At 37.7% G+C, this 26,269-nt stretch overlaps 1 protein-coding gene across 2 annotated transcripts in view; it reads left to right on the top strand.

The window, feature by feature from the left end:
• Positions 1-26,269, top strand: part of GABRA3 (gamma-aminobutyric acid type A receptor subunit alpha3) — a 220,692-nt gene that overhangs the window by 169,900 nt on the left and 24,523 nt on the right. For both annotated transcript variants that reach the window (XM_040999901.1, XM_040999900.1), the window contains 2 exons: positions 9,196-9,339; positions 15,664-15,816. In XM_040999901.1, the coding sequence (XP_040855835.1) occupies positions 9,196-9,339; positions 15,664-15,816 (297 nt within the window). The remainder of the gene's footprint in view (positions 1-9,195; positions 9,340-15,663; positions 15,817-26,269) is intronic.

Here is a 26,269-nt window from a genome sequence, read left to right on the forward strand (position 1 = left end):
GATCTATTTTCAAGGTATAGAAATTCAGACAAGCTATCTTTGTTGCAAAGATATGTAAAAATACTAATGGGGTGGAATAGAAAGTTGATAAAGAGATATTCTGATACGTTATATCATACAGAATAAATCCAGGTGGATTGCATATCTAAATGCAGAAAAGGGACAAGCAAAAACTCAGTGAGTAATTTTTTATTAGCTAACAACTTAATTGTCAGCAACAGCATTCACTTGCCTTGTTTAAGCAGACATAGGATATACAGAGGATTTCAGGTGGCTCACGAAGTCTTGAAGTTGATGAATAACTTTTAGCAATTACATCCACATTTGAACCATAAGATTAACCAGGCAAGGAATCTACCACCTGAGTAAGCTATGAGCTGGTTTCCTCACTTACTTTTGAGAGACAGTTTCATATGGCTGCATATGATCTGGGAAGGAAGTCTTATAGAAATTGTTTTTGAAAGCCAGTCTTCACAATGTGAGAAATATGGAGAGCGTGGGCATAAAACTGGATGATCACAAGTGATAGACAAATGAATATACCAAATGTCCCAACACTTTTCACCAGTCGTTGGTGATGCCACTCTCCTCATATGCTAGCTTTCTACTATTTTAGTTTTTAAATTTTAATTATTTTTAATTATTGTGTTATTGTTCTTAGTTATGGGATACAGTATGATAAGTCAGCACATCTATTCGATGTATGGGAATCCAGTCAGTTAACTTTCAGGCTCCTTAAATGCTTTACAAACATTTTCGATGGAAAATAATGATCTTTACTAATAGAGTACAATGTGACATTTCAATGCATGACATACAGTGGATACTGGACAATTCAGGAGAGTTGACATAATTTTATGATTGGAATCATGGAGCTCCTGATTTCTATTATGTATTTCTGTGAACTATAGTCATCCCACTATGCTGTAGAATGCTATAATCTGTGTTTTAGTACCCATTATCCAAACTCCCTCTGTGTCCTGCTGTCTTACACTTCTGAGCAATCCTGGTTGTAAGCTTTCTAGGTCCCACATACAACTAAGTTCATCCTATAGTTGATTTTCTGTGTGTGAGTTATTTCACTTAGCATAATGTCATCCAGCTTTATCTATGTTGTCATGAATGACAGGATTTCATTATTTTTCATGCTTGAATAATAATCCATTGTATGCGCATGTATGTGTAAAATTTTCTTAATCCATTCATCTTTTAATGGTCACCTAGATTGATTCCATATCTTGACTCTTGTGACTAATGGGGCAATGAGTATTGATGTGTAAGTATTTATTTTCTGTACTTGCTACCTTTCCTTTGGATATACACCCAATAGCATGATTTCTGTATCACATAGTAGGTATGTTTTTAAATTTAAGAAGAAAATGTAAGAGGATAACTTCATGAGCTTAACAAGTGTACAGATTGCTTAATCATGATGTAAAGCACCAGACATGGAATGTATTAACATGTTAGAAATTCTCTTTACCAGAGCATAATTAAGGGGCACATTGGTAAGTCCTAAGCTGGGAGAAGAGGTATAGATAACATGTTAAAAAAAAAAGCGGGGGTGCTTAAACCCATAACGCTTTTTATACATCTATAAGTAGTCAGGAATTTCAATAGAAAATGGACAAAAATACTGAAAAGATGCCTTAAAGCAGGGCTTCCCAAATATATACACACACAGAGTGATCACTTCGTTAGTTAGGAAATGCAAGTTACAATTAGAGGGGTCTATTATTACTATTTTTAAAAAAGATTTATTTATTTTATTGGAATGGCAGATGTACAGAGAGGAGGAGAGACAGAGAGGAAGATCTTCCATCCGATGGTTCACTCCCCAAGTGGCCACAATGGCTGGAACTGAGCCAAATGAAGCCAGGAGCCAGGAACTTCCTCCAGGTCTCCCACACGGGTGCAGGGTCCCAAGGCTTTGGGCTGTCCTGCTTTCCCAGGCCACAAGCAGGGAGCTGGATGGGAAGTGGAGCTGCCAGGATTAGAACCAGCGCCCATATGGGATCCTGGAGTGTTCAAGGTGAGGACTTTAACAACTACAGTATCGCACCGAGCCCCAGAGGTGTCTATTAAATGCCCAACAGAAAGGCTAAAATGAAAAAGACAAAATGTTTCTCAGTCCACTGGAGTGGATTAAATATCTGTGGCATATTTACAAGATGAAATCTTATATTATCATGACTCAAGATGAATGAGACCAGAAATACAACACTGAGCTAATGCCAGACACATAATATGTTTGATTCAGTTTATATCAAGCACAAAGACAGGCAAAACAAACGTCTGATTTTGGAAATCTTTAGTATTTTATTTATCATTGATACTGGCAGTAATTCCAAATTCTTGATATACCAGACAGATTTCAAGAACAGGAATTTCCAGTTTCAGGGAATTTTACAAATTACATGTTATTCTTAAAAGACTTTCAGCTTTCTTAATGTCCTTTATTTTTTACTAAGTCAAACTTTTAAAATAAGAAACAGTTAACTTTAAACTATTAGGAAATGGACACATGTAGGGAATATTCGGAGGTTGGAAAACGTCAGCAAGTTGTTCCATACAGTGTTAGAATAACACAATTTGAACTTCTCTCTACAGCAAAAAAACTAAACAGATTCAAAGCTCAAAGTTGCAGTTTTAAGAATGATTACTATTTAATTTTCAAAATTGAATTGCCATTAACATGGTATGAAGCTAATCATGCATAACCAGGAAAAATCACCGGGTCAGATTGTGACTATTTCAGGTATATGCTCCCGTCCTGATACATGGAAATGCTAAAACCTATATAGATATATATACATACATATGTATACATATATACATAGACAGATACTTATGTACATAGATAGATAAATATCATAGTAACACACAATTATATAACTGTCATAATCTTTATTGTTTATTATGCATATTTCCTTAATATGCTGTAAGATACATGAGGGAATTGGGCCTCAAATGACTTACGAAATCACTCTAAGCCTTCTTTATGAAACATTTATCTTTGACTAAACTCTTTTTCACTTTTTTTTGAAAAGTAGACACATGTGGACATAATACTGAAGTGTTCTATCCATTATTTCATTCCCTGAATGGTAACAGCCAAGGATGGACCAGGCTGAAGTCAGGAGCCAGGAAGTCCATATGGGTTTCCCATGTGAGTGTCAGGGACCCAAATATTTGAGCCATCACCTGCTACCTCCCAGGGTGTAATTTAGCAGGAAATTTTATTGGAAGTACAGGTAGACTTGAACCGCATGCTCTGATGCGGGAGGCAGGTATTCTTAATGGGTTCACAATTGCTGTGCCAAATACCCACGTTTTTAACTTCTTTGTCTAATATAGTAAGTTAAGGGATGGCTCCTTGGTATTCTTGGCTAAACCTCTGTGATACCAGCATCCCATATGGGTTCTCTTTGGGTCCCAGCCATTCCACTACTATTTGTTGATTAGATGACTGAATCAAACAAGTAATCAGTCTGAAAATATGAGTTCAAAAGGAAAGTTTTCTCTGGGATGCTTCCAGGGAAGTGGTTTTTGTTTTGATTTGTTTTGTTTTTGTATCCCATTTTCATGGGTACTATTAAACATCAAGCTTTGGGTAACAGAAAGACATGCTTGGAAAAGAACAGCCCATATGAAATTTAATGAGGGGGGGGGCATGCTATAATCTCTCCCAAATACCCAGCCTCGACTTCCCCAGTCCCACACACAAACACCCTAATCCAGGTCATGTATGAAAAAAGGGATGGTTGGAACTGAGAAGAAGGGGGCCGGTACTTTGGGGGCCGGTGCATTGCCTCAGCAGGCTAATCTTCCACCTCCAAGTGCTTGGATCCCATATGGGCACCAGTTCATGTTCTGGCTTCTCTACTTCCCATACAGCTTCTTGCTTTGTAGCCTGGGAAAGTAATATAGGATGGGCCAAAGCCTTGGGACCCTATACCCACATGGAAGACCCGGAAGACGCTCCTGGCTCCTGAGTTCGGATCAGCTCAGCTCTGGCTATTGCAGTTACTTGGGGAATAAACCAGCAGATGGAAGAGCTTTCTGTCTCTTCTCTCTATAAACCTACCTTTCCAATAAAGCTACAGTCTCAGGGTCATCCAGAATCCTTCACTAAAATGCCCTTGTTTCTTGTTTCATCTGTCATGAATCAACGACTACCTGTTCTGTGTTCAGAAACTTCCTCTTTTGCCCTACTCATTTAAACCCACTGCCTCTTATCATATATTAAATTCTCAGCAGCATTGACATCAAACGTTGCGTTAGTCTTTTCAGTGCTGCTGTGGAATAGTTTCACTCTCCTACTCGTTGGCCATCTCTGTCCTTCAGGCAAGTGCATAGCTTCCGGTAGCTTTTTGTTGAAAACCAGTATTTCTGAGAGTGAGATATTTTATTTTACTTTCATTTTTTCCATTGTTTATAGCTCCAGTGATATTATTAATTCTTTCACTAATCCATGCCCTTCACACTTTTTGCCTTTGCTGTTATCTTGTGAGAAATGCCCTTTTTTCACCTTATGACAGTGGCCTTGTGTTCTAAGTAGCATCTGTGTCTCAAATCCTTCTTTACAGCCAGTTCCAAGCAGGAGCAATAGCTCTCACTCATGCCTGTGTGTAACACTTGTTTTTGATTCACCAGTATACATACTTTTTATGTCAAACTCTCCTTCTATCTCATGGGTTCTCTGCGCCTCGCCTGTGTGCTCCTGGATAGTGGTCACTGTGACAAATTAACCTTTGTTTATCGACTCAGGGTGAGGTTCTGAGAAAATATTCAAATAGTTTTCAATATTTTCTTAATTTTTCTCGATATACAGAGAACAAATTTTATATACTGTTCACAAGTACTACTTTAGGAAGATAATAAAACTTGTCTGACTCTCCCTGATTTCTCTCCCATCCCTCTTCTTCCTTCTCTTATTTTTACTCTTTATGTTTTTTATAAAAACACACTTTCAATCCAGTTTATAATCACAGATTTAATGTAGCACTAACCATTATATACAACAAGTAAATGTAGTAGGACCACAGTTCCACAGAAGTATATTCACTTTCCGCTCTTCCTTCATCACTTCCTGTCTTTCCTGCATTTGACTTCCATCATACGAGAAGAGAGCATTTTTTTCCTTCCCAAATCCTTATTTTTTATATATAATATTGCCAAAGAAATTACATCTCTTCTGAAGTACCAATTTACTGCTACATATGCATGAGGATCTGCCAGTACTTTTTAGGGTTAATAGTCAAAGCTATAATTTAGGCCTCAGGTTAAGAGATCCAGGGACACATTCCTTAGTTTTCTTAGGGATAAAAAAGAAATGTTACATTGTTTCCTGTTTCCCTGAATAAAGCTTTCTAGCTTTACATTGTGAGACTCTTGGGGCATCTGGGTGGAACACTGCCCTTTAACTGTAGGATGATACAACCGCCTGAAAAGTAAAGGTACGAAAACATATACAGTTAATTCTCCGCTTCGGAGTAGTGCTCCATACATACATATAGAAGACAGAAAGTACTAGGGGGAAAAGACTCAAGAGCCTTTTGAAATTACGTTTCTCAAATAGCGCCATGACAGTTCTCATATTATATCAGAATAAATTTTAGAGAAGGGTAGGAGAAGAATCCTGAGACAATTTCTCTTTTTTGATGACAGTAGCTTGAACAACTACAATTCCATCTGAGCCCTGCATCTCATATAGCCAGCAGAGGCTGCTTTGCTTCTACGGCTGAATTACAAGGGACTGAAGCAATGAATAAGAAAACGTCTCGAGAGCAGTTGTAAATCAGGGGCTACAAATTTGATAGTGTTTACAAATTATAGGGTTTTATTTTGGCCAAGCTTTGAAGTTTGAGAGGTGTGCTATGCAATTGCAGATTATTTTTGTTATTTTATGCGACCAGAAAATCTAATAACAGTAGATAAAAAGTCTTACATGGTAATTATCAGCTGAAGCTAAGTAGTTGGATACCTCTTGCAAATCATATAACATATTTTTCCCCGAAAACTAGTTCCCATATCAGTTGCAAGTAATCCACCCAATTGCAATCTCGTTCCACTTATAAAAGAAAAAAGAACTTCTCATAGAAGTGAGAGCAAAGTCAAATGATTCCTGTACCCACACTTGCCAAAAAAGTTTTTAAAATTATATATAGACTGGGAGTCAGCCTGATGGCTCAGTTGGCTAATCCTTTGCTTGCCACTGCTAGCATCCATTATGACAGTCTGTTTGCATCCCGGCTACTCTACTTCCCATCCACCTTTCTCCTCTTGGCGTGGAAAAGCAGTGCAGAATGGTTCAAAGCCTTGCAACTCTGGATTCACATGAGAGATCTAGAAGAAGTTCCTGGCTCCTGGCTTCCAATCAGCTCAGTTTTGGCCATTAGAGCCACTTGGGAGTGAACCAGTGGATGCAAGATCTTTTTGTCTCTTCTTTCCATAAATCTGCCTTTCCAAAAAAATAAATATTTAAAAAATAAATAAAAGGAATATAGACTAAGATGACTATAAAGAAAATGGTAAAGTTTACATTTTCATTTTAAATGAGTAATTCTAAAGTGTTACTTTGTATACAAAATAAATTTCTGATGAAAAAGATAAAACTTCAGATATCAAAATTATGTAATTCATTATCAAAAATTTTAGATGATATAAAATAGCCCCTATCCTTTAATTGCAACTAGGACACTGCACAGTCCCAGTGGGTGCCTGCAATTGCAGATAATACTGGACTCTATGCACATTATGGGTTTTTGTGCATATATTCTCATGACAGTTTCATTTCTAAATTAGGTACAATAAGATTAACAACAATAAGATTAACAACAATAATTAAAAACAATTTTAACAATATATTATAGTAGAAGTTGTATTGAATGAACTCTGTCAATATGTCTTACTGTACCCTGCACTAACCCTTCGTGTAATGATTTGCAATGACACGATGATATAAGTGATGCAGGCATTCTGATGTAATGTTAGGCTACATTATAAGTTATTTTAGCACAAGCACTGTGATGCCACGCAGTAACAGTCAAACCATAAGCTAGATAGCTACTAATGAGTAATGGAGAAATAGTATCTATAGCATGGATATGAGTCAAGGGGATGAGTTACATATTGGGCAAAGAAATAATGATAATGCATCATACTACTCAGACTAGTGCACAATTTAAAACATGGGTTTTTTTTTTTTAATTTCTGTCAGTAGTTTTGGATTGCGCTGGTCATGGTTAACTGAAACCATAGAAAGTAAAACCACAGAGAGGGTTATCTATTATGTTGAAAATATGTAGAACAAAATGTTAAAATATCAGACTAAAGGCAGACATTTGGCAAAATAGTTAAGATGTTACCTGGAGGGCCCGGTGCAGTAGCCTAGCAGCTGAAGTCCTCACCTTATACATACCAGGAATTAATATGGGCATTGCTTCTAATCCCAGTGGCCCCACTTCCCATCCAGCTCCCTGCTTGCGACCTGGGAAAGCAGTCAAGGATGGCCCAAAGCCTTGGGATCCTGTACCCGTGTGGGAGACCTAGAAAAGGCTCCAGGCTCCTGACTTTGGGTTGGTGCAGCTCTGGCCATTGCGGCCACTTTGGGAGTGAATCATCGGACAGAAGATCTTCTTGTCTCTTCTCCTCTCTGTATATCTGACTTTCCAATAAAAATAAAATTAAAAAAAAAATGCTACCTGGATGCTAACACACTATATTGGAGTGTCTTGGGTTTGAATCTTACCTCTTGCTTTGATTCTAGTTTACTACTACTGAGCAACCTGGGAGACTCAAATCTGATTGAGTTTCAGGTTCCTGATTTCAGTCTGGCCTAGTCTTGGCTGTCGCAGGCATGTGGGGAGTAAAGCAGTGGATAGATCTTTCTCTGCCTCTGTATTTCAAAAGCAAACAAAAATGATTGTTATGATTCATATTGAAAATTCAAGAGATTTTGCATCTTAATCCTGGGAAACTTGATTATGCCTTCAACAGCAAACTTTTCCAAGAAATAAAATATTTTATAGATGATTCATATGCGTTAATTGCAACAGCAATTGTGTATAAAACTGGATTATTGTTGCCAATGTTTTGTAGAGATGTCTGGACTCATATATAGAGCAAGTTATGTAGAAAAGTTATGTTTCTTATGACATTTTCTTTTATACCATATGACAGCAAGATATAAGATTACTGCAATGTATATGTTTTCCATAATGTCCATGAGGATTTTGATGTCAATGAAGAAGTTGTTGGTCTCTTGCACATTACCGGAAAACCAAGAAATGGCTTATTTGGAAGTACTGAAAGTGTAATGTAAGCAGGTTATAGTTTGAACCTGTGAGTAGTTCTTAACACCAGCCTTGTTATAAAGTATTTACGTAGAGAACACTAGGAACACTTCCCCCTCCAAGACAAAGCTTGATGGTCAACTCCCTTCTATGGAAGTTAGGATAAGGTATTCATTCCAAACATAGATTATACAGAGAATTCATGTGCAAGGAATCAACTCATTTCTTACATGTACTAAAATGAAGTAATTCCACTTGATTCCTCTACAATTTCCTTGACTTGTATGTCTGTTTTTAAACATTACAAAATTCTGTACTTGATATTAGAATTCCAAATACAAGACCTGCTATTAACATCCTGGTACAGAAGAATAAATATCAAGTTTCTGGTTTGTACCTCAAAATTGTTGTGAACAATTTATGAATGGAAATTAAAATCATTATTGTAATTTTTAATTTACAATTTTCTGTTTTCATTTAATGTACCCCTCGACTGAATTTTTGTTTTATCTCATGTTTGCTTTATAATTGACAAAGATTATATTTCTTTTCTTGCATTTTATTTTCCTTACATCTAGCTTGATTTGCTCATTTAACTACTGCTTTGGCTCCTGTAGATATCAGTATGTGGAGTATGCATAAGGTAATATTGTAGTCATTCCTCCCCTGACCCTACCCTCCACCCTCCAAGGGAGGGAATTTTGGGGGTTCATGCCCATGTATATAACATATACTACAGTGTTTGATCAATGAGTGCTTATCACATGGATGCATGGATAGATTAATGTACTTAAATTGAAGGCAAAACATATAGTTGTATTTGTCTCATGTGAATTCATTATCAGAGCTAATCATTTTGCTTTTCTTTCAATAACTCCTTAACCCTTATCTGCCTCAGATGCCTATACAACGGCCGAAGTGGTTTATTCTTGGACTCTTGGGAAGAACAAATCTGTGGAGGTGGCACAGGATGGGTCTCGTCTGAACCAGTATGATCTGCTGGGTCATGTTGTCGGGACAGAGATAATCCGGTCCAGTACAGGTATTAAATAAATAAATTTTGTTTAATAAGCATCTAATTGAACTAATGTTTTAAATAAACATTTAACATTCATAAGGATGTTATGGAAGGCACACTACTCCCAGGAGGATAGTGAAGGACATAGAAGGAATGACTTTTCCTAGGTCACGTCTGTGTGGAAAGGCAGAGACAAAATCTGAAGCCAAACGAATTCTCAAGCCTCTATTAAACCCGGTAAGTGTGCTGTCTCTTAGGGAGTAGGCCAGCAGGTGAACTCTAGTAATACCAGAATACTGTGGACGAGAAAACAAAGGGAAGCTTGGTAGTGGGCGCGTTGAGCTTTGATTTCATTTTGCAGTGCTGAGATTGCGCAACGACAGTCTTGGCAGGTTTCAGGCACATAGCCAGAGGGACAGGGAGTAACCATGGGATTGTTTTAAGTGTATCACCTATATATAAAAAAAAAACCTTGTCTGACAAAATTTACTAGGTCTTCCAAATGGCTGAGCATCAGTTATTGGCAAATAGAATTAGACATGTTTCATAACCTTAAGTCTGGCTCATGTGGAAAATGTCAGTTTTTCAAATGGAAGATAGTTACCACACACCCAACTAACTTTAGGGCATTTAGTGAAATGGAGCATATCCCTGGGCCCACATGTCCTAATATAAAATGCTGTGAAAGGATGAGAAGTTTCAACACTGCGTATGTGTGTGACCGTTATTTATTTGAAGTACACAAAAAGGAATTGGAAAACAGAAACCGGATTAAATGGAAACTGTAACTTTATGGATCAACCATGCTCACTTTTCTAACAATGCTTGTCTCTGTGCGTTCACAACAGTAAGTGTGAATAGAGAACTCACGTCCTTTTATTTCATCATCTGGACATAAACTGTTGCCTCTCGTGATGGCATTTCACGTGCAATGTTGTCTATCTCCATTTTTTTCTCAACCCAAGGACTAGGGAAAGGTACCTGGGAAAAGTAGCATCTGAAATGGATTCAAAGGATGAACAAGAGATCTGGAATCAGGTGTGGAGAAAGATGGTTTTTTAGAAAGGCCAGAGGTTTGAGTGAGCCTTCTCCATTGCAGTGTGGAACAGGCGGGCAGAGCAGCCAAGCGCAGTGTAACATAGCACAGCACCGCAGGGCGCATCAAGGCAAGGCCTTAGAGGGCCCACAGCTCTCAAGGGAGAGAAGCCCCTGCATTTGCTTACTCTCTTGATTCCCTCTTTCCCCTCAGCACTTACGAATTGTCGTGGCAATAACTTGTGAGAACAATCACTGCCTATGCAAACATATTTTCATGATATGAAAAATAGACACATTTTCATGATCGGAAAATTAGAAATATACAGAAGAATGAATATGGGATACTGAAATACACATTCATGGCCTGTGCATTCACAGATTCAACTAGAGATTAAGACATGTTTTTATTATCAGTTTGTTTATTTGAAAGGCAGAGTACAATGACATGGAGATCTTTGTTTAGGTCCATAGCAGCTAAGGCTAGCCAGGCTGAAACTAGAAGCCAGAGCCTTCATGGAGGCAGAGACCAAGTTCTAGAGCTACCTCCCAGCTGCAGACTCAAACCAGATCTACAACAAGCAATTTGGGAGTCTCAACCAGTGCCCTAACACCTGTTTTCAAAACTATTTTAAAAAATTATATTGGGGCCTGGCACCATAGCCTAGTGGCTAAATCCTCACCTTGCATGCCCGGGATACCATATAGGCGCCAATTCTAATCCCAGCAGCCCTGCTTCCCATCCGGCTACCTGCTTGTGGCCTGGGAAGGCAGTTGAGGATGGCCCAAAGCCTTGGGACCCTGTACTCGCATGGGAGATCTGGGAGAAGCTCCTGGCTCCTGGCTTCAAATGGGTTCAGCTCCAGCTGTTGCAGCCACTTGGGAAGTGAACCAGTGGATGGAAGATTTTTCTCTGTCTCTCCTTCTCTGCATATCTGATTTTACAATGAAATAAATAAATATTTAAAAGTAAAATTTTAAAAATTGTGTCCATACTGAACATGTATGATTTCTTTTTATTCCCTAAATAATACAGCAATTATTTACATGGCATTTACATTGTGTTAGGTATTACAGGTAGTGTGGACACCATTTGATTTGCAGTATCCAGCAGGATGTGTATAGATTCCATGCTATGATGTAGAAGAGACTTGAGCATCCATGGCTTTGGGCATCCATGGGAGTCCTGGAAACAGTCTCCCTACTGATAGCAAAGGCCAATCATGCTCTTTGACTCCACTATTTAGAAGAATCTTAGAATCTCGTACCTTAACTGTTGTACATTGTATGTAGCACTGAGGAATGCCCCTTTGCATTTTTTTGTTTAAGCATATTTTCATATAAATGGAGCCATACTACTAATACTGTTGTATACATTTTAGGTATAATTCTATCTTATACAATATTTTCATAGCAGCATATGTACAAAACCAAATAAAATGTGCCCCAAATTTAGTAGCAATGTTTTTACAATTGGAATGGGAACATGTTCATTAGTATCTGTTAGGATTACTTCAAATGAAAAATAACAAAATGTACTCTCCTCCAAGGCCAAAGCATTCTTGACAATGTGTGTTGTTGTCACTAGGAAGGATGGCACTTAGTTGCGAAACTCAGTCAGATAATACTTTTATTGTTAATGGCCTTATTTAAGCAGACTGTCTACTATTAAATTCTGCCTTCACAGTCCTGTATATTACATCGTGTCTCATTCCCTCTGCACCATACGTACTATTTAACTCCTTGGCCCAGACTCCTCTGCCCTGCATGTTGTATCTTACTATTTCACCTGAAACTTGACATTCAGTCTTGACTGCTTGGGTCCAAAAATCACACCTCATTTCAACCCTGTATGTCTAATCATGTCTTGTCTTCTGTGCCCACACACCATGTGGACTCAGGTATTATGCAATACAAAGAAGAAAAAGACATCTTTGTATCCTAGTAAAAATCTTTAATTCTCAGGGCCAGCACTGTGGCTAAACAGGCCAATCCTTCATCTTCAAACACCTGGCATCCCATATGGTTGCCCGTTTGTTTCCTAGCTGCTCTATTTCCCATCCAGTTCCTCACTTACGGCCTGGGAAAGCAGCAGAGAATTGGTCAGTTCCTTGGGACCTGACACCTGCAAGGGAGACCCAGAAGAAGCTCTGGTCTCGTGGCTTTGAATTGGTTCAGCTCCAACCATTGCTGCCAGTTGTGGAGTGAGCCAGTGGAAAGAGGATCTTTTCCTCTCTGTCTTTCCTTCTCTCTGTAAGTCTGCCTTTGAAATAAAAATCAGTAAATCTTTAAAAAAAAAAAAAAACAAAAAACAAAAAACAAAGTTAGGTCTTGGGCCTGGTGCAGTAGCCTAGCAGCTAAAGTCCTTACCTTGCATGTGCCAGGATCACATATGAGCACTGGTTCTAATCCTGGCTGCCCCACATCCTGTCCAGCTGCCTGTTTGTGGCCTGGGAAAGCAGTACAGGACAGCCCACAGCCTTGGGACTCTGCACCAGAGTGGGAGACCCAGAGGATGTTCTGGGTTCCTGACTTTGGATTGGTGCTGCTCTGGCCTTTTTGGCCACTGGGGGAGTGAATCAGTGGAGCGAAGATCTTCCTCTTTGTCTCTCCTCTCTGTATATTTGACTTTCCAATAATAATAAACAAATCTTTAAAAAAATTCTTATTAAGGATAATTTCCTTTGTCTCTTTGTAATAGAGTCAACAAGACAGAAAGGGAAGGTATGATAGAAAATTAGAGAACTAAAGACAGTATATTTAGTTGTTCAAAACAAATGATTAATAAGCTTTTGAAAAATCTCTCTTGTTCACCTTTATGATCCACAAAATGTTGTTAATTTATGAATAATCCATATTTTCTACTTTACATACATTAAATATTTCACATGATAAGGTAGGTGTTCAGGAATGTAAAACTGACATGGGAAGGGAGAAAAATTTTCCAGGCTAATCAAATCCCCATGGAAAATTAATCCTTAGTGCCTTTTCAGTGAGATGAGAAAGTGAAGGGAAGCGAAATGCAAGATAAGAGTATAAATCAAAGGACACTTGCAAAGAAAATACGTTTTCCAAAGAAGGAAGAAAGAAAAGAGACACTCAGCAGTGTAATGACAAAAAATATTCCATAGTTGTGTATGTGATTCTTTACTGAATTAAAAGTAAGCCAACTTGTATTTGTCAAGTTGACACATAATATGGATTTAATGTTGACCATGGGATGCCCAGGTGGTACTTCCTAGGCTTTAGACATAGGAGTGGGAATGTTAGGGAAGTGGGAAGTTGCCTCATTCAGGAGCTCTGCCAAAATCAACTAGGGGTTTTGATAGGAAAGGTGACAAAGGAGAAGCTCTAATAGATGGAATTACATGGATCTTTCAATATTATGTTGAAAGATGGTAAACCACTGAAAGGTCTCAAACAGAAGCAGAATCTGACTAATGTTTCAATAGAGTTGTTCTGGGCATTGTGCTAGTACGTTATAGGCAGAGTAAGGACAAAAGAAGGAAGACCTGGTAGAAAGCATTTATACAGTCCATAGACAGGGATGGCAGTGGCAGGAGTTGTGAGAAGCAGCCAATTTCTAGGTGTATTTTGAGGAAAGAATTGGAAAAGATTAGTGTGTGTGTGTATGTGTGTGTTTGTAAGAGAAAGAGAGTCCAATGATTGTTGTGATGATATTAAGGATTTTGATGATATTAAGGATATTAAGGATTTTGAAGACTTGCTAGGTACTTGAGAACTAGTATTTACTGAAATGGTGAAGTCTGTCAGAGAAAGCAATTTTGAAGGAATGGGGGATGGAGAAAGTAAAAGCCAAGATTTGGAATCTTAGATCAAGATGCCATTTAGATTTAAAATTGGAAGTGCCTAGCAGGTAAGTATATAAATTTAGAGATGAGTTGAGAATTTAGGCTTTCTGCTACAAACTGAGTATTTTAAAGCAATAAAAGGGTTCTGTAACAGTTCTAGTGGTTAAAAAATGGAAATCAAGCCACCTACATTATTTTCTTTTTCCCTACTTGGTGGTGGCCAGGAATCCTTGGCTCTGCTTATCTTGTAGCTACAACAATCTCTGTCTCCAACATTCATGGTGTTCTCCCTGTTTATTTCTTCTATAATAATTAAGGACACACCCTAATCCAGAATTTGTCAACCCTATTTTAAAATAAGGTCATATTCAGAGGTAAGGAAAGTTAGAACCTTAACCTTGTGGACCTTCCCTCCCTTGAAGCCCCGCCTTATGTCACTATGACAGATCTCTTAGACAAACCTCGCTTTGCACAATGGAAGAAACAAACAAACAAACAAACAAAAAGCCTTACTTTCTCTTTTTGGGATACACAACTCAATCCTTCACAGAGCAGAAATGCAGGCGTAAGTTGTGCTGTAGAGTCACCAGGCTGGATGTATATATAAAGGGAGTACTGAAAAAAAGAGAAGTGCAAGTAGTGAGTCTGAATGTTCTCCAATGTTAGAGATAAAAAGAAATCAGCAATGAAGACAGAAGAGGAGTGATCAGAGAGGTAGAAAAGAAACCAAAAAAAAAAAAAAAAATCCTGGCTTCTAAGTTCTGTGCAGGGATTGATTTTAGGAGGGTGATGGGCTATTGACAAACTCAGTGAAATTGAAAGTTGGCTCTTGGATTAAACAACATAGAATTATAATTATTACCCGCTTCTCAGTTTGAGAAGAATATTCGGGAGAATATATAAAGTTAATACTCCAAAAATATTCAGAAAATGGTTTTTAAAAGAACTCAATAAGGGATCAGTAAATGTCCATTTTTGTTTAGTGCATGGGATAGCCCCCATTCTGCTCTGTAAGTTCTCTGTGTGAGTCCATTAGAACAAAAGTGCATAGTGGTTAAAAAGAATAAACTGTTGAGCTCACCTATCTGGACTTAAATTATGGTGTCACTCTTTATTAGCTGGGTAACCTTGTACAAATTACTCAGTCTCTCAGTTTCTTGATCTTCAAAATAAGGGTAACAATAGTTCCTACCCCGTAGAATTGCTGTAAGAGATTGCTTCTTTCATATTAATACTTAAATGAGAACATTATATGCATGAACTTGTGTCAAAATTACTTTGGAAAATTTGTATTGGTACATTGTTAGCATATTTTTCCAACAGCAAAATGGAGCACTATTTTGTGATTATTAAAGAGCTTTAATTATGTAGACGTGAGAGGTACTGGGATGTCTTGTCTTTACTATAAGGTGAAGGAACTTTGTGAGCTGAGTTGGGGCCCAACTTGCTCTAACAATGTTTCTGTGGATGATTACTGCCTGATTTTACTCTCTTTTTCTAGGAGAATACGTTGTCATGACAACCCACTTCCATCTCAAGCGAAAAATTGGCTACTTTGTGATCCAGACCTACTTGCCATGTATCATGACTGTCATTCTGTCACAGGTGTCTTTCTGGCTCAACAGAGAGTCTGTTCCTGCCCGCACAGTCTTTGGTGAGTGTTGTTTTACTGAGAATAGGGGAGGCATTTGCAACCTTGAGAAGTCAAAGTACAGGTAAGCAAGATGGAAGAACATTTCCTGCAGATGATGGAGGCAATGCCTGGGCCCAGTCATCAATCAAGTGATCAGCTCCTGGGGATTCAGCCCACTGGTTTCTCAACAAGGAAGTGGGAAAATGAAGAGTACAAGAATAGTACAATTAACAAAATGCTTCCTGACAGAGTTAGGATTGCACGTTTGCCTCAGGAGGTGGAAAGGGACTGAAACCAGTTAAAATGAAAGGAATTTAGTGTAACACTGGAGAAGGTAAAGGGTGAGCAACCAAGATGACAATAGAGAAATGAATGTGTGACTTTTTAAAGGCCACTTTTTTGTTTGAGCACCAGACTTTGTTACTTTTCTTCAAGCATTTTTGAAACTATGAATTAGCTCATATTTGTAAAGATGACCCAAAGTTTGGAGGGATTTTCAATACTACCTATGATCAGAGGAATTTTCTTCAATATAAATAGGAAGGTATATATATTAGTACTTTTTTGTCATAAAAACTGAACAAAATATGTTCTGCCTGCTTATCCATTTCAATATTCTTAGGATGTATATATTAGGCTTTTTTAGGCTACTGAGCTCCACACAGGTCAAAAAACTTTTTTCTGCCAAGGGTTTTTTTCATATCTACAACATCATGTATGGACTGTGAAAAATTATCAACTTAGAAATAAGCCTATTACAGATTTATTGAATTATAAATCCCGCCTATGATGACCTTGAAATGCACAGATCAAATCCTTTTTGGGGCCTATATGGTCTGCAGGCCAGATATTCCCCATTCCTGCTGTTGACTGTGACACACCGAAGCTGTTGCCCAAAGAGGCAGCATTTAGGTGAGATGGAAGAGACAGCAGGAGAGGAGAGGTGTGCTGTGTAAAATGGGGAAAGGAAAGCATTCGGAAGGCTGTGGTGATCATGGCGTCAAGAGACTCCTTCAAGAAGTAGGGAACAATCTGCTGGGGTAAATTCTCTGAGTTTGTCTGATTCTCAGACAGTAACTGTTGAGTGTGATGATAGGTCTTAATGTTAAAGCACTATTCTAGAGAAGTGCGAGGAGAGTATCAAAGGTACCCATTTGGGGAAATGTAACAAAGGAAGTATCTTGAAAAATCAACAAAATATTACACAAACTTGACGAAACATTCCTTTAACATCTGAGCTCATGGGGAATGAGGGAAATAATCAGGAATCCAAATGGAAGAAGAAACTTAAAACTGAAGAAAAAATCACAAGAGCTGATATTGTTATGGTAGGAAAATGGGCTGGTAGATGACTGGTTTTGGAAAATAAGAACTTAAATTTTAGGGTTCATAGGAAAACACTGAGCCTGAGACATTTAGAATTATGGTTAAGAGGTTGAATAATAGCTCCCAAAGGAATCCCTTTTCTAGTCCCTGTAACTTGTGATGTGACTTGGTATGGCAAAAATAACTTTGCATTCATGATTGAAGACTTTGAGGTAAAGGAATTTATCCTGAGTTGTTTGAATGGACCCGAGACCGAAGGATGGTCAGCTGTTGGCTAGACAGTGGGTGAATGAGGACTATGAATCATGAAATCCAAGTTATACACCACTAGAAACTGAAAAAACAAAACTGTGGATTGTCCCTGCAGAGCCACCAGAGGGACTGCAATCCTGACACCTGCACCTTAACTTAGTGAAACTGATGTCAGATTTCTGGCATCCATAATTGTATAAATATATTTATGTAGTTCTAAACCATTATATCTGTAGAATCTTGTTATAAAAGTCGTAGGAAATTAAGGACCTTTCCTATAAATCCAACATCACTGAAGTGTTATATATGCCTTCAATGCAAAAGAACACTAGAAAAAAATGCACTTATCACTGTATGGAGATAATAAAGAAGCATGTTTAATTTGGTCTGAGTTCAATATGAAATATGAGATTCCTTGAGAATTCATTTTTAATTAAAAATTGACATTTCATTAATTTAAAATTAATATTTACATTGGCTGCATCAATGTGAAAACTTCCAAGTTGAAATGTTAATTTAAAAAAATGATCGTAAAACTTTTATGTAAGAATGAAGAGCCAAGAATAGCCAATAGCTTCCTGCAGAAAAAAGAGCAAAGTGAAGAGATTTGTCTCATGAGATGTTAAAAATAATGAAAAATCTATACCAATTAATATGTTATGAGTATAAGGAAATGTAAACTAAATAAATGGACCACTATAAAGAACCTTAACGTAGATTCACATATATGGAATCTTGATTTATGACAAAGATGGCCTTTTACAGAATTAGATCACTCATTTCAACGTGAAAGCTGAAAGTATGCTGCTCTTTAGAAGAAAATATTTTTAAAAATCAGTGTCATTTGGTAGGTAGAAATATTTTAGTGCCCCAAAAGTTCTAACAGCAAAATAATAATAATAATAATAATAACAATAATAATAAATTAGACTTCATGAAATTTGAAACAACTCGATCAAAGTGTGACACTTAGAAAATGATGAGCCATAGAGTGGGATAAAACATTCCTGTATACTTACAGATCTGAGAAACTATTTGTATTCTAAAAATGTTTAGAATTCCTGTCATTCATTTTAAAGGGACTGGAGTCTAATGAATTTTTTTAAGATTTATTTATTTTTGTTGGAAAATCAGATATACAGAGAGAGGAGGACAAAGAGGAAGATCTTCCATCCAATGATTCATTCCCCAAGAGGCCAAAACGGCCAGGGCTGCGCCGATCTGAACCACGAAGCCCGGAGCTTCCTCCAGGTCTCCCATGCGGGTGCAGGGTCCCAAGGCTTTGGGCCGTCCTCCACTGCTTTCCCAGGCCACAAGCAGGGAGCTGGGTGGGAAGTAGAGCTGTCGGAATACAAACTAGTGCCCATATGTGATCCCGGTGTGTGTAAGGCAGGGACTTTAGTTGCTAGGCTACCACACCAGGCCCAGTATAATGGTTTTAATGGAAAAAATAAATGAAAAGTTGTTTCTTCCAAAATATATATATATATGGGCGTGTAAAATGATACATCCATTCAGACAAAATAGTGATATATTTCTTATAAAGGTAAAAATGTATTTACCCCATGATCTCGGTATGCCCTAATGAAACAAAATCATACATCTAAAGCACAGTTATGTAAGATTGTCTATAGCATCTTCATTCAGGAGAGTTTCAAAACATCTGAATGTGCATACATTAGCAAGTGAATGGATGACTATATTGTCATAATTTCATAGAATGTGTTAAGACCTTCTTTTTCATGTAACAACATGGATGAATGTCCAAAAGTTATGTGAAGTGAAAGGAAATAGGCATACAATAGGATGAATTGCTTATATGAAATTCCAAAACACAGAAGGCTGAGCTGTGGTGTTGGAAGTCAAAGAGTGACTTCTGGAGAGGCGGGTTGGCTGGAGATGGATACAAGGGAACAGGTTGGAGTGGTGGAAATATTCTGTATCCTTGCTGGAGCAATGGTATATATTCTTAAGCAGTTTAAAATGTGCAGTTAAGCTGTTTTTAATTTATTATATATAATTATGCTGAAATTAAAAATGCAGACCTTGTTGATCTCCAGATTTTTGAGTTATCAATCATAGACTTCAAAAAAGCTGTGATGAGTATATTTATGCAGATTAAACAAATGTGAGAAATCCAGCAGATAAAAGTAAACTGAATAAGGGTCAGCATTTTGACCAAGCTTTAAATGTTAGTATCCCATATCTGAGTGATGCTTTGAGAGCCAATTACCAATATTAATACACCAACCCCCAACTCCTTGGGCCCTAGCAGCCACGTGAGACTATGATGGAGTTCCAGGATCCCGATTTCCTCCTGGCCCTGCCCTGCCATTGGTGGGCATTTGGAGAATGAACCAATAAGTGGAAAATCATTTTCAATTTTTCTCTCTCTTCTTCCATCTTCCCCCCGCATCAGGTAAATAAATAGGTACATCATTGAAAATGTAAGGTGAATGAGAAAAGGAGAGAGTAAATGAATAACTGGATACACACACTCAATCCTTAGGTATGGCTGAAGGAGAATTCGTGAAGAAAGGTCATAAGAAGCTATGTAGAAAAACAAAGATATAAAATCTGTTAGAGGTAAAAACATACAACATTGCTTGAGAAGATCTAATGCAGACATAGTTGGGATCAGAGAAGGGGGAGATGAAACAATGATACAGAAGCAATTTATAAAGAAATAATACCCAAACACTGTCCAAACCTGAAAAAATTAAAGTCATAATTATAAGAAACTCTCTGGACACAATCAGGATAAAAGAATGGGAGTATGTCACAGCAATATTCCTGAAAACAGAAACAATGAGAAAAATCTCAAAAGTTTTATGTTTTAATTTTTTATTAATTTTGAATTTTATGATACAGTTCTGTAGAGTCTGAAATGTCACACCCCCCCAATTCCCACTCCCTATCATTAAAGTGATAACAAATATACTAAAAGCTGGCTTCAACAGAAGTGAAAAGATTTTTCAAACAAAAATGGAAAAAAAAAAAAAACTAAACGTTTTCCATCATTATCAAAACTGTATTCTCAAAGAAATATTTATGGGGGCCTGGAGAGGTAGCTTAGTGGCTAAAGTCTTCACCCTGCAAGTGCCAGGATTCCATACAGGCCCAGCTCTAATCCCGGCTGCTCCACTTCCCATCTAGCTTCCTGCTTGTGGCCTGGGAAAGCAGTAGAGGATGACTCAAAGCCTTGGGACCCTGCACCCATGTGGGAGGCCCAGAAAAAGCTCCTGACTCCTGGCTTCAGATCATACAGCTCTGGTCCTTGTGGCTATTGGGGAGTGAATCATAGGACAGAAAATCTTCCTCTTTGTCTCTCCTCTTCTCTCTGGATATCTGACTTTCCAATAAAAATAAACAAATCTTAAAAAAATAATAATTATGCATGTTTTTCAAACAAAACGAACCCCATCTCAGAAGAAAGAGTAAAGAGATATTTGAGGGCCCAACGCGGTGACCTATTGGCTATAGTCCTCGCCTTGAAAGCGCTGGGATCCCATATGGGCTCAGGTTCTAACCCTGGCAGCTCCACTTCCCATCCAGCTCCCTGCTTGTGGCCTGGGAAAGCAGTCGAGGACGGCCCAAAGCCTTGGGACCCTGCACCCACTTGGGAGACCTGCAGGAGGTTCCTGGCTCCTGGCTTCAGATTGGCGCAGCCCTGGCCATTGGGCCACTTGGGGAGTGAATCATTGGATGGAAGATCTTCCTCTCTGTCTCTTCTCCTCTCTGTATATCTAACTTAGCAATAAAAAATAAATAAATCTTTTTAAAAAGAGAGATATTTGAAAAAAAAATCAAAGGAATATTTTTGAGTAATCATAAATGAGCACTGAGTGTTTAAAATAATAGCAGGTTTATTACAGAAATAATATATTTGGAATTCAATATTAAACCACAATATTAGTACTATATAAGCAAAAATGTGGATTACATGGAGATAAAATATTCTAGGACCCTTTATTATCAGAGGAAAGTACAAAAATATCTGAATGCTAAATTGTCATTAAAAAAACTGTATGCTGATTGAAACACATATCTGCTAGGAATATTGAATGATATAAATATTTTAGAAAAGTTAACAATGTCATATTTACAAAGTCTCACAATATAATCTTTTAAGGCTATCTCTCAGAATATATAGAGGAAAATATATATGCTCAAATTGAGACTTGTATGTAAATCATCCCAACAACTTTATTCATAATATTCGAACATTGGAAATAACACATCTTTCTATTAATATTAGAACAGCCAAATAAGTTAAACCTAACAACCAATGTAATGCAACTCTGAGAATAACTGGAGTGAACTGAATTTAGACACACCAGCACATATGGACCTAACATATTCTGAATGAAAGAAATCAAACACAAACAAGTACATACTATGTTATTTGTATGAAAGTCTGGGTGAGTGATGTCTAATTTATCTTTTAAAAAGCAGACTGCTAATTACTAAGGACTTAGAATGGAGTGATATGGGTGCAAGGGAACCTTTGGATGATAAAAATATTCTATATTTGTTTTCAATGAGAAATAATGGAGAGGGTCATCACCATATGGAAAAACCTGAGAGTTGCATGTTGAATACTATAAGATGGTGATTGTGTAATGGTCTAATCAGTAAAAGAGACCAAGGAAAATATGGGACCCACATTTTATACTCTATATTTTGAATGGTCAATTTCCTTTTGAGACTCAAAGGGGAAAAATGTAGTCAAGAGGAGAGTTTTGTCAAAGTTTCAATTAAGACCAAAATGGATGCATAGATTCAGAGGAGAGGTTGAGAATAAGGGTTCATATTTCAGTCTTGAGTAACAGAGTTGGCGACTTAGAAGTGCTTGGAAGAAAAGATTTATAGAGAAAAAATGAGTGAAAATGGGCACCCTTGTTTAGTTTAAGTTGCCTTAGAGGAAAAGGGTCCAGTCTTTCCCCATTTAGCATGATGCTAGTGGTTTGTGTTATAGAATGTGCCTTCTATGCATATTTTGCTTAAGGCTTTTAGCATGAAATGGTGTTGGATTTTATCAAATGCATTCTCTGGATCTATTGAGATAATAATACGGTTTTTGTTTTCAATTTGCTAATGTGCTGTATCACAGTTCTTGATTTGCAAATGTTAAACCATCCCTGCATGCCAGGTATAAATCCCACTTGGGCTAGGTGAATGATCTGCTTGACGTATTGTTGGAACCTGTTGGCAAGTATTTTGTTGAAAATTTTTGTGTCTATGTTCACCAAGAATATTGATCTATAGTTCTCTTTTTCTGTTGCATTTCTAGCTGGCTTTGGTGTTAAGGTGATACTGGCTTCATAGAAAGAATTTGGAAGGGTTTCCTCCATTTCTATTGCTTGGAATAGCCTATGGAGGATTAGGTCCAGTGCTTTTCTTGGTTTGGATGGATTTCATTACTGATTCAATCTAAGTTCTTGTTATAGGTCAATTTAGATTATTAATTGCCTCATGATTCAGTTGTGGTAGATTGTATGTATCCAAAAGCCTATCCGTCTCTTCTAGGTCATCTGATTTGTTAGCAATTATAGTTCCTAATAATTCTATATATGTCTGAGGTATCTGCTGTTATAATTCCTTTTTCATCTCTGATAGTATTTATGCATATATTTTCCCTCCATTTTTTTGTTTATTTGGCCTAGTATGGGGTCTATTTTGTTGATTTTCTCAAAGTACTTGCACTTTGGTTCATTGATCATGTAATATTCTTTTGGTCTCTATTTGATTTATTTTCTCCATTATTTTTGTTATTTCTTTTTTCCTGCTAATCTTGGGATTACTTTGATGTTATTTTCTATGTGCTTCAAATGTATGGTTAGTTCACTTACTTGGTACTTTGCTAAATTCTTAACAAAAAAGCATTGGTTAAAATCAGCTTTCCTCATGACACTGCCTTAATTGTGTTCCATAAGTTTTGATATGTTGTGTTAATGCTTTCATTTCTTTCAAGCATTTTTTATTTCCTCTTTGATTCCTCTGTTTAAATAAATAAATAGCAGCATATTATTCAGTCACCAGGTTTTTGTATGTCTTTTGGGGGCATTTAGTGCTATTGATCTCCAGTTCCACTCCATGATGGTCTGAGAAGATGCATGGTATAATTTTGATTTTTAAAAATTTTCTGAGGCTTGTTTTGTGACCTACAACGTGGTCAATCCTGGAGAAATTTCCATGTACTGAAGAAAAAAGAAGTGTATTCTCTGTCTGTAGGATTAAAAGTCTTGCAGGTTTCACCGGTGCTATTCAATGTAGTGTTACAAGTTCTTGGTAGAGCTATTTGGCAAGAAAAGCAAACTAGAGGAACTGCAATATTGAAGTAATCACTGTTGGCAGATGACATGATTCTCTATACAGAACAAAAAGATTCAGTCAAGACTACTGGAACTCAAAGGATCTGGCAGCTTAGCAGGATACAGATTTAATGAACATGAATTGATTGCACTAGTAATACACAAATAGCACCATTGGTGAAAATGAAATTATAAGTACAAACCCCTTTAAATAGCTGATAGGAATATCTTGAAATTGCCCTAACCAAAGATGTGGAAAACCTCTATAATGAAATTACAAAGCATTGACAAAAGACAAAGAAGAAAACCTTGCAAATGGGGAAACCTATCATGTTCCTGGATTGGTATGATCAGCATCACCAAAATGTCCATATTACCAAAATTAATATGTAGATTCACTTGAACTATATGAAAATTCCAACAACATTCTTCTCAGAAATAGAAAAGATGATGTAAAACTTCATCTGGAAATACGAGACCAAGAATAGACGAAGCTATACTGAAGAATAAAAGTCAAGCTGGAGGAATTACAATTCCAGAGCTCAAGACATACTACAAACAGTCTGGTACTGGTATAGAAACAGAGAACATCAATGGAACAGAATAGAAACACCAGAAGGGAGCCCACACATGTATAGCCAAGTAATCTTTAATAAGACAACTGAAAATAATCCAGGGAAAAAGCCTGGACCCTTCATCAAACGCTGTTAGGACAATTGAATAGCAGCCTGCAGAGGTGAGAAGCAAGACCCTCACCTGTCACCTTATATTTAAAAAAAAAAAAACTCTAAAAGGATCACTGCCGGAGTCCAGCTCCAGCTGAGTTCGGAGCTCGGGAAGGGTGCGTGAAGTAGGCGTAGAAAGAAGAGACGGACCACTACAATTCCAACATCATTGTGGACCACGCGAGAAAGCTGTCCGCTTTATTTATACAGAAGCAGTACACAGTCTTTTTTAGGGCATTTTGACATAGCTTCAAGGGGGGCACAATTTACAACTGCTTGAGAGGCGAGTGAGGGAGAACCCCACATTCTTTGCTTATCTCGGCTTGCCAGCCCCTACTTACTTCCCTCAAGTCTGGGTCCCATCCTTGGTGCTGTCTGTGACAACCAGACCCCTACCTTGAATTATGCATGGGAAAAGGGCTGAGAACTTGGTTTATGGGGATTAGGGTATTGGCACCAAAGGTCATTAGGTCTGCAGGCCCACACAGTTTGCTAACTAAGCAAGAGTTACAACGACGGAAGGAACTGCAATTAGCAATGAGCCATGTTTACTCCATTTAGGTTTCTGCTCTACAATGGGCAAGTAAATGTTTCCAAAGATAACTCTACAGATAGTTTCACCTTAAGACAGGGCATTATCCATTCTGATGTTGCAGCCAACATTTTCTCAGTAGACAACACATCTTATTCAGTAATACATTCCTACTACAATTCTTATTCTATAACTTATCCATCACTTAATGAGAGAAATACATTAAAAGAGAAAAAATATAAAAATCTAAGACAAAAGTTTCAAACATTAAATCCCTCTACAATTGTAGGCTCTACAACCTCATAAATGATCAAACAATAATCAAAAGTATACATGATGTTAGTAAAGTCACCCTATATTTTCTCTAGTTAAAAAATTATGAAGGCAGCCAAAGCAACTACATTTACTATGTTCTAAAGAGTTGAGAGTTGCAAGGACAGGCTAACCTTTAAGGTCACAGTAGCTATATTTTGCCATAGCAGGATAGCCTTTAGGGTCACAGTAACTATATTTTTGCTATAGCAGGATGGCCTTTTGGGGTCACAGTAATTATAACAGGATAACCTTTAGGGTCCCAGTAACAGGATAGCTTTTAGGATCCCAGTAACAGGATAGCTATATTTTTTGTCATAGCAATTTCAACCCATACTCCCATCACTTCCATTAGTTTGTGAAACTCTTATCAGGCCATTTCCCAGAAAGTATGCTAAATATTTGGGCCAGGTCTCAGAGCAATGGGTAAGCACACAATAAGGTGTCTGGAAACAGCATGGGCTTAATTGTACTCCTGTGCGCAGTTAAAGGCCCACTCACCAAGACATTATCAGTAACATTAACTTTTAAGCTCATGTTGGTTGTAAAAGCCATCTCACAGGGGCAAACTATGCCTAATAGATTGCAGAATTCTTAGTGGGGTGGTTGAGTGTCCATGCAAACAGGGGGTGAGACTGCATCAAGGTGGTCAGAGAGAAATCCGCCGGGCCCTGCCAAACAGCTGTAATCTCCCCCAGGCCCTGCCAAGCAGGGGAGCTGTTCTCTTCACACCTTCGTGTCATTAACACCTACTGCACGGACACCAGGATTTCCCCCTTTTTTATTATTAAGTTGAAGGATGCGCAGTTCTCTGCGAGTGGCTTGAATCATGGAGCTCAAACGTCGGAAGATGACTGGGCCAAGAAACAACACAAGAAGGAGAACAATTAGCGTGATTCCCAAATTAGTAAAAAATGTAGAAAAGGTTTTACCAGAAATGAAAGATGAAAGAGATTGTAAAAATTGATTAGCAATGCCTCCCGCGGAAATGGTCTGAAGTCGAGAGTGGGAGA

This window comes from Ochotona curzoniae, unplaced genomic scaffold, assembly GCF_017591425.1.
Source record: "Ochotona curzoniae isolate NIBS_2020 unplaced genomic scaffold, NIBS_Ocur_1.0 scaffold_1852, whole genome shotgun sequence".
Classification (NCBI taxonomy): Eukaryota; Metazoa; Chordata; class Mammalia; order Lagomorpha; family Ochotonidae; genus Ochotona; species Ochotona curzoniae.